Here is a 15847-nt window from a genome sequence, read left to right on the forward strand (position 1 = left end):
TTAAGCCCACAAATCATCATTTCGAATAAGGATTTTATTTGTACATCAGACTTTAATCAGGTACATTCAGCAGACAGATTCTGGGTACAACCGGACAGGGCTTCGCCGTCTGACAGCTTTGGAGAAAAGACTCTCTCAACTAAGGCAAAATCTCTCCTCTTTTATACCCTATCCTCTCCATAGAAGTGAATGGTGAGATACCTAGAATGTTTCGCATTGAGAGCATACTTTCCCATGCATTCTGCTGTCTGATGTGCCCACCTCCTTCCGTTCTCAGCTACTGCTAATTTTCAAGATGTTTTGGGAATCGTTGAGATAACAGTCATACCATCTCATGAACTCTGTATTACCTCAGTATCGTCTTATACCAAAATTAATAAGCTCCATTTTATTCATCTGATCTTTCATTACAGGTGCTATATTGGATTTAAAAATTGTACCAATTTTGTATCAGGACTCATTGTTCAGACCTGCTTTTTGCAGATTCTCAAATATTAAATCATTTCAGTACTTTTTAACAGTTTAGGCTGTTTAAGGTATGTAAATTGACCCACCACCATTCCAGTGGATGGATCCCAAGCGGGGGACACATATTAACTTACAGGAAAAGCAAGTCCTTGCTCAGCCAGTCATAGATTTTTAAACCTAGCTGGTATTTTTACAGCCTGAGTCCTAAAATGTGGCCTTCACCCTTCCGGTGGGCATCCAGTGAGGGCCTCTTGCTGTAGTATAATTATACACCCCAGAGATTCCTTTTGAACTGTTCAGGTGATGAGTCAGGCCCGAAGTAGACGAGTTACCGATTCAAGTATAAGACTGCCTATGCTTTATGACAGAAGATGTGGCGAGAGCTACTAGGAAGTTTTTGTTTCTTTTCTCCATGCTTACAGCAGCCCCGCTACCAGGACCCTGAAGCAGCAGTGCGAAACGCGAGGAGAGGAGAGCACGGTTCAACACGAGCTCCATCAGTGCCTTTCAAAGATAAGTGACTCAACTAGCATTAAATGCCAGTGATAAATGAAAGCTTTTGTTAGGGTGACTGCTTTACTTGGAAGTGTTAGTTACAAGTTGGACTGTTTGCTAACTCGCTGTAGCTCGATACTGTACAGATGATATCATTAGATTTTCTGTCATCACATTATTAAAAAAAATTAGAAAAACGAAAAAAATAAAACAAACAAGATAATAAGGAAGGTTTTTTGGCCAATGATGAAGATTGTTTGATCTGTTCAGCTCTATAAAATCTATATGATTTATGATCTCTTTGAGGCCTTTTTCCTTCCTTTTATAGGATATTTCTATTGCATTTTCATATGGTGGATTTTTGTTTTTTTTGTTTAGTCTAGCAATTACATTTCCACACCCAAGACCTTATTTGTTATAACAGATTGGTGAGGCAACATTTCCCTTCACTAAATGAGCTCCCCAACCTGACTTGCGGTTGTCTGCTGTCATCACCTCCCATTGTGTTATCAGAAAGGGAGTTTCCTGGGCGACAACCACCAACCGCATACTCCATCTGGCTACCAGAGTCCAAAGAAGATGAAGTTCGTACTTCTGTGACACTGGAAACCAATAACTGAGAAGTGATTCCTGTAACGGCCACATATTAGCCCTTGCCCATGACACTGCTGCCATCGCCCTGTCTTTGATCCCAGATCCTGAATGTAGTCCTAAGACCCTGGGCCTGCCTTCACTGAGAAAGTGAATCTGTTGAACCAGCTTCGAACTCCTGTGTTCCGTGAGGAACATGTCACCATACTAGATCAGAGAAAAAGGTCCATCAAGCCCAGCATCCTGTATCCAACAGTGGCCAATCCAGGTCGCAAGCATCTGGCAAGATCACAAAACAGTACAATATGTTTTATGCTGCTTATTGAAAAATTATTTACCTGATAATTTTCTTTCCTTTAGTCGCAGTAGATGAGGGTTATGACCATCTACCAGCAGGTAGAGATAGCTGCACTGTCTTATAGGATGGGATGTTCCTTCGTCAGTCAGTATTTCTCTTGACAAAGGAGCATTATAACATTTCTCCTTTCACACAGGGAAAAGTGATATCCAAGAACTGCAAACACGTAAACCGATTACAACAGTCCATCTAAAATAAAAATAAAAATGAAGCAATAAGTTCTAACAGAGAGAACTAACTGATAGGAACCACCAGCAAAACAGGGTGGGCTTCTGGATTCATCTGCTATGAGTAAAAGGAAAGAAATTTATCAGGTAAGAAATAATTTTTCATTCCTTCGTGTCAGCAGATTATGAATCCAGAGACTTGTGGAATGTAGCAAAGCAGTCCTAAAGTAGGGTGGGTACCTAAAGCTCCCGCAGATAGCATCGATACTCCAAAAGATGCATTTGACTAAGCGGAGACATCCAAACGTTAGTGTCTGGAAAAGATATGCAAGACCGACCATGTCGCCACCCTACATATTTCCTCCAGGGAGAAGAGACAGGTTTCCGCTCAGGAAGTCATGGCAGCTTGGGTAGAAGGCGCCCAGAATCTGGCTGGAAGTGTGTTAACTGATAGCAAATACGCAGACACGATAGACTCCTTGACCCTGTGAGTTGCGTGGCTTTGGAAACCACATTACCACTCTGAGGTCCCGAGCAAAGCACGAACAAATGATCTGACCAACGGAACTCGATCACTTCCAAATAGTGTAGGAGTACATGGCAAACATCAAGGAAGCGGGAAGAAACAAAGGTTGATCGAGATGAAAGGCAGAAACTACCTTAGGAAGAAAAGATGGGACTGTGTGCCCCACCATCCCTTCAGGAGAAATCCAGGGGATCTCAACAGGACAAAGTCTGGAAACCCTGCTTGGACCGATACCTGGATCTCTGATAACTAGGCTGCCAAGGACGACAGCACCTGGTATCTTTAAAATGAGAGCGAACCTGACCCGAACGGAAAGAACGCTTAGACATGTTCTCAGGAAAACACTGAGTGAGTCACCCAGATCTTTCATCAACTTCACTAAGTCCTCACCAAACAACAGCTTGCCCTTAAAAGGTAGCTTCACCAGCTGCATCTGCCGCCCAGTGGCACAACCACAGCAAATGACAGGCTGCAACAGTCAAATACATCTGCTTGGTTGACGCCCAAATCAAGCCATACAAGGAATCTGCCAAATATACCAGCTCCATCTGCACATCTGGCAAATTCAGGAGGAGGCTGTCAGACTTCTGGAAGGAATCTGAAATCTGTTGTATCCAGCTAAGGTATGCCCTAGCAGCATATGAGCTGCAGAAAGTCACCTGCAGAGAGAGAGAGATACCTTCTAAATTGTCAGAGGAAGGCTGTGCTGAATCCGAGTTTGGCTTGGAGGATCCAAAAGAGATATGTGGAATCTGGCCCATGGAAGAATGTCCATTATGCCCTGAACTTAGAACACATTCCCAGACCCCAGGACCTGGTAGGGAAAGTAGAACCTGTCTTGGGTGTGAATCTTTTGCTGATGACTAAATCCATCCTTGCAAAGGAAAGCTGCCACTACTACCATGACCTTGAAAAAAATATCCTTGGTGATGTGGAAAGGCTGAATGACATGGTATAAATTGATAATGTTTCCCAAGGATTGCAAATCATACATTTTCTGTGGAAAAATGAAAGCATGCTTCCTTGAGATCTGCAGAGGTTAGAAAATCTCCCTGCTGGTCAAACTATTACAGACTACAATGTTCCCATTGTGAAATATTGAACCTTTAGCACTCTGTTGACTTTTGATGTCCAAACCCAGGTGGAAGAAAGCTCCCTTCTTGGAACTACAAAGTAAATGGAATAACTTCCCATCCCCCAATTGCAACTAAGGACAGTCTCGACTGTGCTTAAATGAAGAAGCATTTGCAACGTAGCTTGAACTGCTTGATATTTGGGCTGGGGTTTGCAAGGAGATTCCAAGAAGAAATCTGCAATGGAATGGAAGAACTCTGCTTTATTAGTATTTCCAAGACACATTGGTCTGAGGTAATTCTGGTCCACTCCTCATGGAACCTGGAGATGAGTCCTGCTATTATGAAAACCGAAGAGTAAACCGAGACCCCATCATTGGTTGATTCAGAAGGCGATGGTAAACATGGAGTTTGAAGCAGAGTTCTCTGTCAGCATGAAAGGCAGCTCATCTTTGTTGAAGTGGGAACCGTGAAAGTTAGATCTACCTGGCCTGTAGCACTTTGCAACCTCATTTGGAGTCCCCTAGGTTTTTACCCAAGCTCTCTAGATCTTCTCCAAACAAATGTTTACCTCTAAAAGGTAGCTTGCTAAATGTGACTTAGAAGTCACATCAGCTGCCCAATGCCTAAACCTGAGCTATACTCTTGCCAAGAGGGTCAAGAATTGGCTGGTGTGGCCATGCACTAGAACTGGCTGGCATGGTTGCGCATTGAAGCTAACTAGTGTGGAAGAGCCAGAGCTAGATGGTGTGGCAGAATATGGCTGTCTGTACCATATGCTGGGCAGACTTATACGGTCTGTGCCCTGAAGAGCACAGGTACAAATCGAAGTAGGGTATACACAAAAAGTAGCACATATGAGTTGTCTTGTTGGGCAGACTGGATGGACCGTGCAGGTCTTTTTCTGCCGTCATCTACTATGTTACTATGTACTATTGATGGCAAGCTACAGCAGGCCTTAAACCAGCAACCTCTGTGCTCTTCTAGCTGGCTGCTTTAACCATTAAGCTATTCCTCGACACTGAAGTAGCTCTGTAACATCGCTAGCTGCCAATACTATGAAAAGGTGCAAAAGTGCAATAGAAGCATTTAGAGACACTACAGCATAAGGATGTTATAATGCCTTTGTATCGTTCCATGGTACGACCGCACCTCGAATATTGTGTTCAATTCTGGTCGCCGTATCTCAAAAAAAGATATAGTGGAATTAGAAAAAGTACAGAGAAGGGCAACGAAAATGATAAAGGGGATGGAACTGGCAGTGCTTTCCATGCTTTGGTGTCGGGGGTTCAAACCGTCGACAATGAGGGGGGGCTTGGAGATCCTTCTAAGGCCTTCCTGATGAATCCAGACAGGACCTGATTACAGCAGAATGGGTCTCACCGGACATGGGGCTGAAAGTGGAAAGTACATTAGTTCGCTTTACCTGTTGGTTCTGGAGGAGAAAGATAAATTGCTACTTCCCAGGGTGTACATCTTGGTTACGGCTCGGTGGAAGGGGGAATTTCCCTAAAAGGACATACAGGATGAGAAGCTAGAAGGCTCCCTTTTTGGGCCTTCAAGCGAAAGTGTTCAGCTTATTCAAGGCAAGACCACAAGACTGATACCATAATACCTAGCTAGAAGCAGGATTGGCCTACTTGGTGGATTCTATTTTGATGTTATGGACCGTAGTACGTCTTTGTCACTGTATTTCGGCAACTCTGGTTGCAGCATTGGGCAATTGATGCAGCATCAGTCACGTCTAGTTAAACGGCCCTTTCAGGGCAAGTGACTATTTGGAGAAGATCTCAGTAACTTGGTAAAAGAACTGGGGGAAACTAAGCCACAGTGGTTGCTGGAAGATAAGCTGAAAGCCTCTGGTCATCCATCTTCAGGGGGCTCTTGATTGCAAAACAGCAGATGGTACCAGCCTGGTTGTTAGCAATATGGTCAGAAGTCGCATTGTCAGGCATGTCAGTCTTCCTTTCGTAAGGACAGGAGTCGTCCTTTCAGTTAGCTAGAGCGCCCAATGCCTCCAGAGCTTCGCAATGATGCGAGGCTGGTCCACTCTTCTCTTCCTCTGGTGGGAGGACATCTTACATAACATAATATCTTTTAGTCTGCTATCTACCTTTTGGTTCTTTGCAGATTTCAAAAGATAAATCTGGAAATTAGCAAAGAAAAACGCTACATTATGACAAAAAATAAAACTCCCTTTAAAACTTACAATAAAGGCAATGACAAGGTAATAAACGACTGATAAATTGTTAATCTATAGAATTTATCTACGAAATTATCTGACCTTATAATGTGGGGTACAAATGTCAAATAGAATTTAGCACAAATTTCCTAAACAGGTATGTCTTAATCATTTGCCTAAAATGTTTGTAATCTAAAGAAGAAAGCATAAGATGTGAAGCGTTTGTTTACGCTTTCTAACAATAATAGAACTAGGGGACACAAGATGAAATTAGAATGTGGTAGGTATAAAACAAATTGGAGAAAGTTTTTCTTTACTCAGCATGTGGTTAGACTCTGGAACTCATTGCCGGAGAAGGTAGTGACGGCAGCTGGCCTTGCTGAGTTTAAAGGGGGTCTGGACAGATTCCTGAAGGAAAAGTCCATTGATCGTTATAAAATTTTGGGTTTTTGCCAGGTTCTTGGGGCCTGGATTGGCCGCTGTCGGAGACAGAGTGCTGGGCTTGATTGACCTTTGGTCTTTTCCCAGCGTGGCAGTGCTTATGTACTTAAGTAGATTCAAAACAGTTTTATCTAGTCTTGCCACTTGGGAAGCTAAGAGATTCTCCAATAACTTGAGCCTCTTTCTACCCTTTAAAAAGCGATAACTGAATAAATTGCACGTTCTTGTGTTTCTCACTTAAGTTGAAAAGAGAAAATGATTACCAAAATATAAGGGAGCTAGACCAAGCACAACTGTTTAAGTCAAACAAAAATTTGAATAAGATTTTGGCATATATTGGTAGCCAATGAACCTGCATATATATTGGAAAAATAGTATCAGAGTTTTTAAAAGAGTAAATCAGTTATAAGGCTGCGTTTTGAATAGTCTGTAATTTTGTTAGCAATTGCTTGGATCACCCAAGATAAATAGCATTAAAGTAATCCAACATGCTTAGTATCAATGCTTGTACAATTAAGCACATTGGTCTTGTTCAAAGTAATTACATACTCTACATACCTTGTGAGCTATGCTGAGCATTTTCAGACTTGGTTTGATTGGTAACTGAGGTTACCTGTGTCTTAGTGCCACCCGCCCTTCGGTGAACTTCCTTTATATAGGGCAATCAAGTGACAAGTATCTTCATTACACCATAATTGGTCAATCCTGCTCCTTGTTATCCCCTATCATAGTTCACCTTTTTTACACTTGTCAATCACATCAATATGACCTTCATTCAGTGCAATGTTCTGCTTTAATCCTAAGGCAAACTATCTGGAGCCTTAGAGCTTGTCTTATCTGTCCAAAATCAGCTTTGAAAGATAAGATCAACGAACTCAAGAAAGAATTAGCTACAACTGAAAAAGCATCCAGGATTACTCAATTCCCAGGCAATGTACCACCACCACTGCCACAGACAATGAAACTACAGAGAAATAGATGGTCACAGTGAGACGGGGGACGAAGGAGATCCCTTCAAAAAACGGAGTGCATCCGGATGAGTGGCTAGAGATTTCCCTTGGACATGGCCACAAAAACATGCCGGCGCTGCAATCTGCACTTTAAGAGAAGCCAAAGCAAGACCTTTGTCATAACCACGTTGCAAAAAATCCAAAATTTGCGGAACCAAAGCACGAAAAGGAAATAGACCAAACTCCTTACACCAAGCCTCGAAAATCCGCCAGGTCCAAACATAATTCAACCATATTGTCTCGGATCTTGCAACTTATTGGCTTCCAGGAAATTCACTATCCTTTCCTTCAGCATCTCTTCCGTTACTTTTCCAATAACCGAAGTGAGGCTTACCAGCCTGTAGTTTCCAGCTTCTTCCCTATCACCACTTTTGTGAAGAGGGACCACCCTCTGCCGTCTGCAAGGATATATTAAACAAATCTTTAAGAGGACCCGCCAAAACCTCTCTGAGCTCCCTCAATATCCTGGGGTGGATCCCGTCCGGTCCCATGGCTTTGTCCACCTTTAGCTTTTCAAGTTGTTGATACACACTTTCTTCCGTGAACGGTGCTCTATCCACTTCATTCTCATTTGTACTATTTCCAGTCCATCGCGGTCCTTCTCCAGGATTTTCTTCTGTGAAAACAGAACAAAAGTATCTATTTAGCAAATTTGCTTTTTCTTCATCATTTTCCACATAGCGGTTTGCAGTATCTTTTAGTCTCTCAATTCCCTTGTTAGTCATTCTCCTTTCACTAATATACCTGAAGAAATTTTTGTCACTCCTCCTTACATTTCTAGCCATTTGTTCTTCCGCTTTTGCCCGTCATATCTCTCTCTCGGCTTCTTTCAGTTTCATCCGGTATTCCTCCATGTGTTCCTTTTCTTGAGTTTTTCTGTATTTCTGGAACGCCAACTCTTTAGCCTTTATTTTCTCAACCACTTGCTTGGAGATTGTGAAAAACTACAAGAGGACCTTACGAGACTGGGAGACTGGGCATCTAAATGGCAGATGACGTTTAATGTGAACAAGTGCAAAGTGATGCATGTGGGAAAGAGGAACCCAAACTATAACTACGTCATGCAAGGTTCAGCGTTGGGAGGCACGGACCAAGAAAGGGATCTAAGTGTCGTCGTTGATGATACATTGAAAACTTCTGCTCAATGTGCTGCTGTGGCTAGGAAAGCAAATGGAATGTTGGATATCATTCGGAAAGGGATGGAAAACAAAAATAAGGATATTATTCTGCCGTTGTATCGCACCATGGTGCGACCGCACCTAGAGTATTGTGTTCATTTCTGGTCACCGCACCTCAATAAAGACATAGTGCAATTGGAAAAGGTGCAGAGAAGGGTGACAAAGATGATACAGGCGATGGGACGGCTTCCCTATGAGGATAGGCTGAAGAGGCTGGGGCTCTTCAGCTTAGAGAAAAGGCGGCTGAGGGGAGATATGATAGAGGTCTATAAGATAATGAGTGGAATGGAACGGGATGATGTGGAGCGCCTGTTTACGCTTTCCAAAAATACTAGGACACGGGGGCATGCGATGAAGCTGCAGTGTGGTAAATTTAAAACGAATTGGAGGAAATGTTTCTTCACAACGCGTAAACTCGAATTCGATGCCGGAAAAGGTGGTTAAGGCGGTTAACTTAGCGGACTTCAAAAAAGGGTTGGACGTCTTCCTGGAGGAAAAAGCCATAGAATGTTATTGAATGGACGAGAGAATACAGCATTTCTAGGATGGGCAGGACAAATTGCTTGTTCTTTTGGCCGCTGTCAGTTACAGGGTGCTGGGCTCGATGGACCCTTGGTCTGTCCCAGCATGGCGATGCTTATGTGCTTATATACTTATGTTGACTACCCAACCTAGGGACTGCAAGAATTCTACCACACGAGCTATCACCTGAACACTCTCGTGGTAAGACTTTGCCCAATCAACCAATCATCTAAGGACAAACTAAAATGCCTTCCATTCTGAGAGCTACAGCTACTACGACCATAACCTTGGTGAACATACGAGGAGCAGTCGCAAGACCGAAGGGAAGAGCCCGAAACTGAAAGTGCTGACCTGAAAGTGCAAAATGGAGGAAACGATGTGCAGGATGAACAGGAATATGGAAATAGGCTTCGGTAAGATCAAGAGAAGTCAGAAACTCCTCGGACCATACCACAACAATGACAGACGCAAAGTTTCCATATGAAACGAGAGCACCTTGAGAGCTCAACTGACCGCCTTGAGGTCTAAAATCGGCCGGAAGGAACCCTCTTTCTTGGGTACCAGAAAGTAAATGGCGTAACAGCCTTGACGCTGTTCCGCCAAAGGAACTGGACAAATTGCTCCAAGGTCTAGAAGTCTGCGAAGAGTATCTCTGACGGCTCCGACCTTGATGCGAGAACAGAAAGGAAATTGTAGAAAAGCGTCTGACAAAGGACGAGCAAACTCTAAGGCGTACCCGTCTCAAATAACCTCTAGTACCCACTGGTCCAAAGTAATCTGGGCCCACCTCTCTTGAAAATGAGACGACAGAGTACCTATTTGGACTAGAGGCTGGGCCCGCAAACCTTCATTGTTAAGAACGGGCGGAAGACAAAAGGGAATTCCCTGCCTCCTGACCTCCTCTACAACCTCCCCGAAAGAACTGAGTCCGTTGGAAAAACCTGGAGTGTTGAACCGGAAATACTCTGCCCGGCCGATGACAAAAATCACGGCTTCTACCATGACCGGAAAAATTGCCACGCCCAGAGCCTCTGGGACAATCCTCAGACAACCTTGAAACCTTACCCTCAACACAGGCTATGCACCAGCTTGTCTAATTCCTCACCAAACAGAAAAGAACCCTTAAAGGAAAATTTACTAAGCTTAGATTTAGAAGCCGAATTCGCTTACCAGCCACGCAGCCAAAGAGACCGACGGGCTGCGACGGAAAGAGCCATAGACTTAGAAGAAGCTCGAAGCAACTCATAAAGAGCATCTGCCAAAAAGGCCAAACCCATTTCCAACTTGGCCACTTCAGCATCAATAGCTGAAAAATCATCTGAAGTACGGTCCAAAACTCTTTCGGACCAGCGAAAACAAGCTCTTGCTACTAAGGACCCACAAATTGTAAGGATTCAATACGGCGATCCTGGGTATCTCGTAGAGCCGTTCCACCATCCACGGGAACCGTGTTTTGCTTGGTAACCGCGGAGGAGTGGCCTAGTGGTTAGGGTGGTGGACTTTGGTCCTGGGGAACTGAGGAACTGAGTTCGATTCCCGGCACAGACAGCTCCTTGTGACTCTGGGCGAGTCACTTAACCCTCCATTGCCCCATGTAAGCCGCATTGAGCCTGCCATGAGTGGGAAAGCGCGGGGTACAAATAAAAAAAAAACTACATCTACTACCGGAGGGCACAAAAGGTCTTTATCCAAGTCAGGGACCAGATAAAGCCTGACCATAGATCTAGCAAGCCAAAAAGCAGAATCAGGAACCTCCCACTGAGCTTGAATAATATCCCTAATATCTTGATGCATAGGAAAAGACCTACCTGCTCTGCGAATACCCTTAACCAGTAAATCTACCTTTCTAGGCTCGGCCACTTGGACCTCTTGGTCATCAAAATGCAAAGTAGAGGAAACCTGAAAAATAAGCTCCTGAAGGTCATCTTTATGAAAATTCTTACCACAGAAGTATCCTCCCCTGCAGGAAGAGATTCAGCTCCATGTTCTGGCTGTTCAAGGTCCTCAGAAAATTGCTCCTCAGATAACCATGCTTCCCTCTTCTAAAGATGGCATTTCCTGATCAGGAGCAAAAGAAAAATCCTCTTCTGCCTCCACAGTGTCTGACCCGCTTTACAGCCAAAGAAGAACCCTCCAGAGATCTTTTTCCTGGAGGGTCTACAGGAGCAAAATTTGTGCAGCAGAAAGGCTTGGTACATCTGTACCACAAATTCAGGCGGGAATCCTCCTTCACCCGCTGACGATACGGGAGATTGAGAGGTAGGCAGAGGCGCAGAACTCAGAGAGGCCTGGGGTGCAGCACTCAGTGAGGAATCTAAAATGGCGGCGCTTCCCGCTGAAACTGGCACCGGGAACAAGGGAGACGCGTGTAATACAAGTGAATTTTAGGTTCAACAATTTTTATTGATGACTGTTCACAATGTACACATATCTCGCCTTGAATGTACAAAATTCAGGTGCAAGCAACTTTCATTGGTTCTTAATGTTCATTTCGTCATCACACGTTTTACATTACTGCTCTCCCCACCTCTCTATGGTATTTTGCAACAATGTATGATAAAACATCAACTTAAAATGTTCAGATCTTAGGCCCTATTGACCAGACAGACCTCTCAGTATTGGTATCAAAACCTATGTCACCTCCACTCCTCCTACAAATATCTAATTCAACATTTATAAAGATTAAGTCATTAGTGGATATAAACCTCACAAATCTTACTCTAGGTGCCGGCCATAAACATGCAAGGGTTCTTTTAATACAAATGAATTTTAAAGATTGTTTTTCAACCCTGTCTTGACCAACCAGTGCACTCGGGGTCTGTATTGTTGATTAGAAGTAATTCTGTTTAAAAATGATTAACTTTGTTGGAAGATTAGAAGGTTTTGGGGAAAAATTAACTATTTATCAAATTATTAGGACAAAAGATACCAGGAACACCAATGCAACTGCTGTTCAACTTGCCGGGATCATTTAAGGGGAAGATACCAGAGAATACTTTGTTCTTCCGAAAAACTACCTTGCTAGCAAAGAAATGTATCTTGCAAAACTGGACGACTGAGGTAGAACCAGAATACTGGCACTGGCGAAATCTTGTCCACCAATTATTGATGTGGGAAGCTAAAGAAGCTAAACGTTCATTAAAATGGAACACAATATTTATGAAAAATTGGGGCGCTTATATAGATTCTCTGTCCCATAGGGGAAAAAGTTTGGTCTTAAACATGCTAGGCCAGCAGACAAACACATAAGTACCAGACACCATGAACAGGAGAAAGGGGGGGGGGGGGGGAGAGGAGGGAGGGGTGGGAAGGCAGTATAGGTATAGGTCTGGGAGGAGGGGAGTTACATAATAACTTTGGAGGCAATCTGTCCCAGTAGCAGATTAACGAACACTTTGAGTTTGGTTGTTTGAGGTATCAATGGAGGTTAGGAGGCATATGTAATGTCTGCAATAAGTGGGATGTATTGAAACCTTTGAAGGGGTGGGGGATGGAGTTGGGGGGGAGTGGGAGAGAAATAATTTTGATGATGTTAATGTCACCATACTTCTACTCAATGTGTTTTGTCACATATGGAAATATATTGAGATGTTGTTGTGAATTCTGTTATATCAATAAAAATTGTTGAAAATTAAAAAAATTGCCCAAATAAAAACGGTTTCAGTTTCTTACAAAAAAAAAAAAAAAAGATTAACTTTGATTGTATGAAAATAAGTTGGAATGCAGAAGATAAGACACAGCTCTAGGGGGCATGCGATTAAACTACAGTGTAGTAAATTTAAAACAAATCGGAGAAAATATTTCTTCACCCAACGTGTAATTAAACTCAAATTCATTGCCGGAAAATGTGGTGAAGGCGGTTAGCTTAGCAGAGTTTAAAAAGGGGTTGGACAGTTTCCTAAAGGACAAGTCCATAAACCGCTACTAAACTGACTTGGAAAAATTCAAAATCCCAGGAATAACATGTATAGAATGTTTGTACGTTTGGGAAGCTTGCCAGGTGCCCTTGGCCTGGATTGGCTGCTGTCGTGGACAAGATGCTGGGCTCGATGGACCCTTGGTCTTTTCCCAGTATGGCATTACTTATGTACTTATGTACTCTAATTAATTTGGTATGTGAAGGGGAGGATGGCACTTGTTTTCCAAGCCTAGTTTGGCCACCTGAACTTAGAGAGCATGTGACCACATTCCTACAGTATGGCTTGTTTACCTAAACAGAGAAGCATTCTGTAATTTTCCCTAGCTATGACGAGTTCTGAGCCTAATAAAAAGGGGAATTTCTTTCAGTGAAATCAGGAGCTCATCTGTAACGTACGTACTGCGTAGAGGATCTGTTCCTGGTCTAAAAAGCTCCTGGCTTTCACTGTAACGGACCCCCCCCCCCCCCCAGCTAAGAGCCTGGATGATATAAGGACCAGTGATGATTGTATGTATAGTGTATTATTGCTTCTTTCTAAGAACTCTTAGCATTGCTTAGATGTAGAGACAACTGATGTAATGATAGTTTATAGCTAATTATTGTGTTTATATAGCTAATCATTGTATATACCTTAATCATTGTAGAATTTAGCACCTCTAATAAAGGTTTCATTTATCTAATACGAAACCAAAAGAATCCACGGTAATTATTTAGTAGTCTGTGTCAGTGACAGGCTGTAAATCCATAGCAGTACAGATGCGACCACCGCTAAAATGCCCGAATCAGAACCCCCCCCCCCCCCCCCCCCCGACTTCACGGCCCCTGCACCCTGCTCAACTAAAACCTCTGCAGCCGTGCAGAATTTACAAATCCCACTCGCGCAAAGTCCCCGTCGCTGACAAACGGAGCACCGGCGAAGTTTCTCTGACATCGTTGTCAGCTGTTCAGAGACGAGACGAAAAAACAAAACATAGGAGCTGCCCTGCTTGCTTAAAACAAACCCAAACACAGTTTTGGGGGGGGGGGGGGTTTGTAGCTGCCTCTCCCTGCCTCTAAGGTTCTTTCCCTGAAGAGCTTGAGGAAACTGGTCTCATTTTTTTTTTTACATGAAGAATGCGAGCTTACCAGTTAACTAAAGCTCAGCACCAAAGAATATCAGGGCGGATATAGGGGGAGGGACTCAGCCCCCCGAGGCGCTAAGAGACCCCCACGGGCCTCTGCCTCTTTGAAGCAGGTTTTTTTTTTTTTGTTTGTTTGTTATTTTAAAGATGAACACAGAACTAATTCAGCTATACTAAGAACCTTTTACGACAAAAGAAATAAAGTACAGACTAGAAAAAGACAGACAGAAGAGCTCACCACCTTCCACCTGCTGGAGACAGATTCCTGGATCTTTCTCTAGCTGGCAAGGGCTCTTATTGGCTCACTAGAGTCACAGTTTTTCTCTCAGTCTCCACCTGCTGGAAGGCATGCACAACCAACCCATCAGTCACATTCTGGGCCGGTCCGAAGTGACGTTAAGGAACTACTTAAGAGAACAGGTTCATTAGCTCTTTGAAGGGATGGAGAACAAAATTAAAACTCATCATGCTTCTCATCAAATGAGCAGAAGCCTGAGCCATTAATGGAGGAAAAGTTCCCACATAGGGGGCGGGAAAAAAACCAAAAACAAAACATTCTCAAGTCAAGCAACCAGTACTTTACAACCATTCTCTACCTGCTCTTCTTCAGTTAAAGGGACTAGTGCTAGCGGCTGAAGTGGCTCATCCTGAAGAATCACAGCAAACTCCTTATCCTGCATTTCCTCTGGGACCTATAAAGAGGAAGAGATACTCAGCAGAGAATAAAAACAACAAAACACTTTCACACTAAAGCCAACCAGCCCCCCTCCCTCTTCAATAAAAAGGGTCTTGTGTCTCTCAATACAGTGCTTCAATTTGAATTTACTAGACAAGAGCTTACAAAATTTAATTTTACCTCCAGAGGCATAGCCTGAAGCTTCTGACCTGTTCAGGTATGAGCCGATTACGCTCACTGTAAAACCTGGAATAGCTCCAATTACTATGAAACACAAGTCTAAAGCTGAGCAAGGCTGACCTCGAGTACTGCATTCAATTCTGGCTGTCATATCTCAAAAGAGATATAGCGGAATTAAAAAGGTTCAAAGAGTGACCAAAATGATAAAAGGGGTGGAGCTCCTCCCATATGAGGAACAGCATAACAGATTCGGGCTCTTCAGACTGGAAAAGAGAAGGCTCGGGGGGGGGGGGAATATGATTGAGGTCTATAAAATTCTGAGTGCTGTAGAATGGGTAGAAATGAATTGATTTTTCATTCTTTCAAAAAGTACCAAGACCAGGGGACATTCAATGAAATTACATGGAAATACTTTTAAAACAAATAGGAGGAAATATTTTATCAAAGAACAGTTAAGCTGTGGAACTGGTAACAGTGGTTAGCATATCTGGGTTTAAAAACAAATGTTTGGACAAGTTCCTGGAGGAAAAGTTCATAGTATTTTATTGAGATACACATAGGGGAAGCCACTGCTTGCCCCGGTATTTGTAGAATGGAATTCTGCTACTAATTAGTTTTCTGTCAAGTACTTGTGACCTGGATTGGCCAATGTTGGAATTAGGATACTGGACTAGATGGATCATTCGTCTGAGCCAGTATGGCTATTCTTATGTTCTTAAGGGTAGACAATGTTTAAGGTCTCTCAGTTTATGCTCATAAAGGAAAAATTAGTTATTACCTGATAACTTTCTATTAGTCCCGACAGATCAATCCAGAGACTGGTGGGTTATGTCCCTCTGCCAGCAGGTGGAGATACAGAGAAGTTCTGAGGCTCTATATGTGGTCATGTGTAGTCAGCCAAACCTCAGTATTATCCATATCAAAGCCATGTAACAGTCCA

The 15847-nt window shown here is 43.1% G+C and overlaps 1 protein-coding gene across 6 annotated transcripts in view; it reads right to left on the reverse strand.

Moving 5' to 3' along the window:
* Nucleotides 1–15847, reverse strand: part of GIGYF1 (GRB10 interacting GYF protein 1) — a 316678-nt gene that overhangs the window by 265867 nt on the left and 34964 nt on the right. For all 6 annotated transcript variants that reach the window (XR_003939962.1, XM_030186350.1, XM_030186348.1 and 3 more), the window contains exon 4: nucleotides 14648–14743. Coding sequence is in view for 5 of the 6 variants with exons in the window: in XM_030186350.1 (XP_030042210.1) it covers nucleotides 14648–14743 (96 nt within the window). In the remaining variant the exon portion in view is untranslated. The remainder of the gene's footprint in view (nucleotides 1–14647; nucleotides 14744–15847) is intronic.

This window comes from Microcaecilia unicolor, chromosome 14 (assembly GCF_901765095.1).
Source record: "Microcaecilia unicolor chromosome 14, aMicUni1.1, whole genome shotgun sequence".
In the NCBI taxonomy this organism is placed as follows: Eukaryota; Metazoa; Chordata; class Amphibia; order Gymnophiona; family Siphonopidae; genus Microcaecilia; species Microcaecilia unicolor.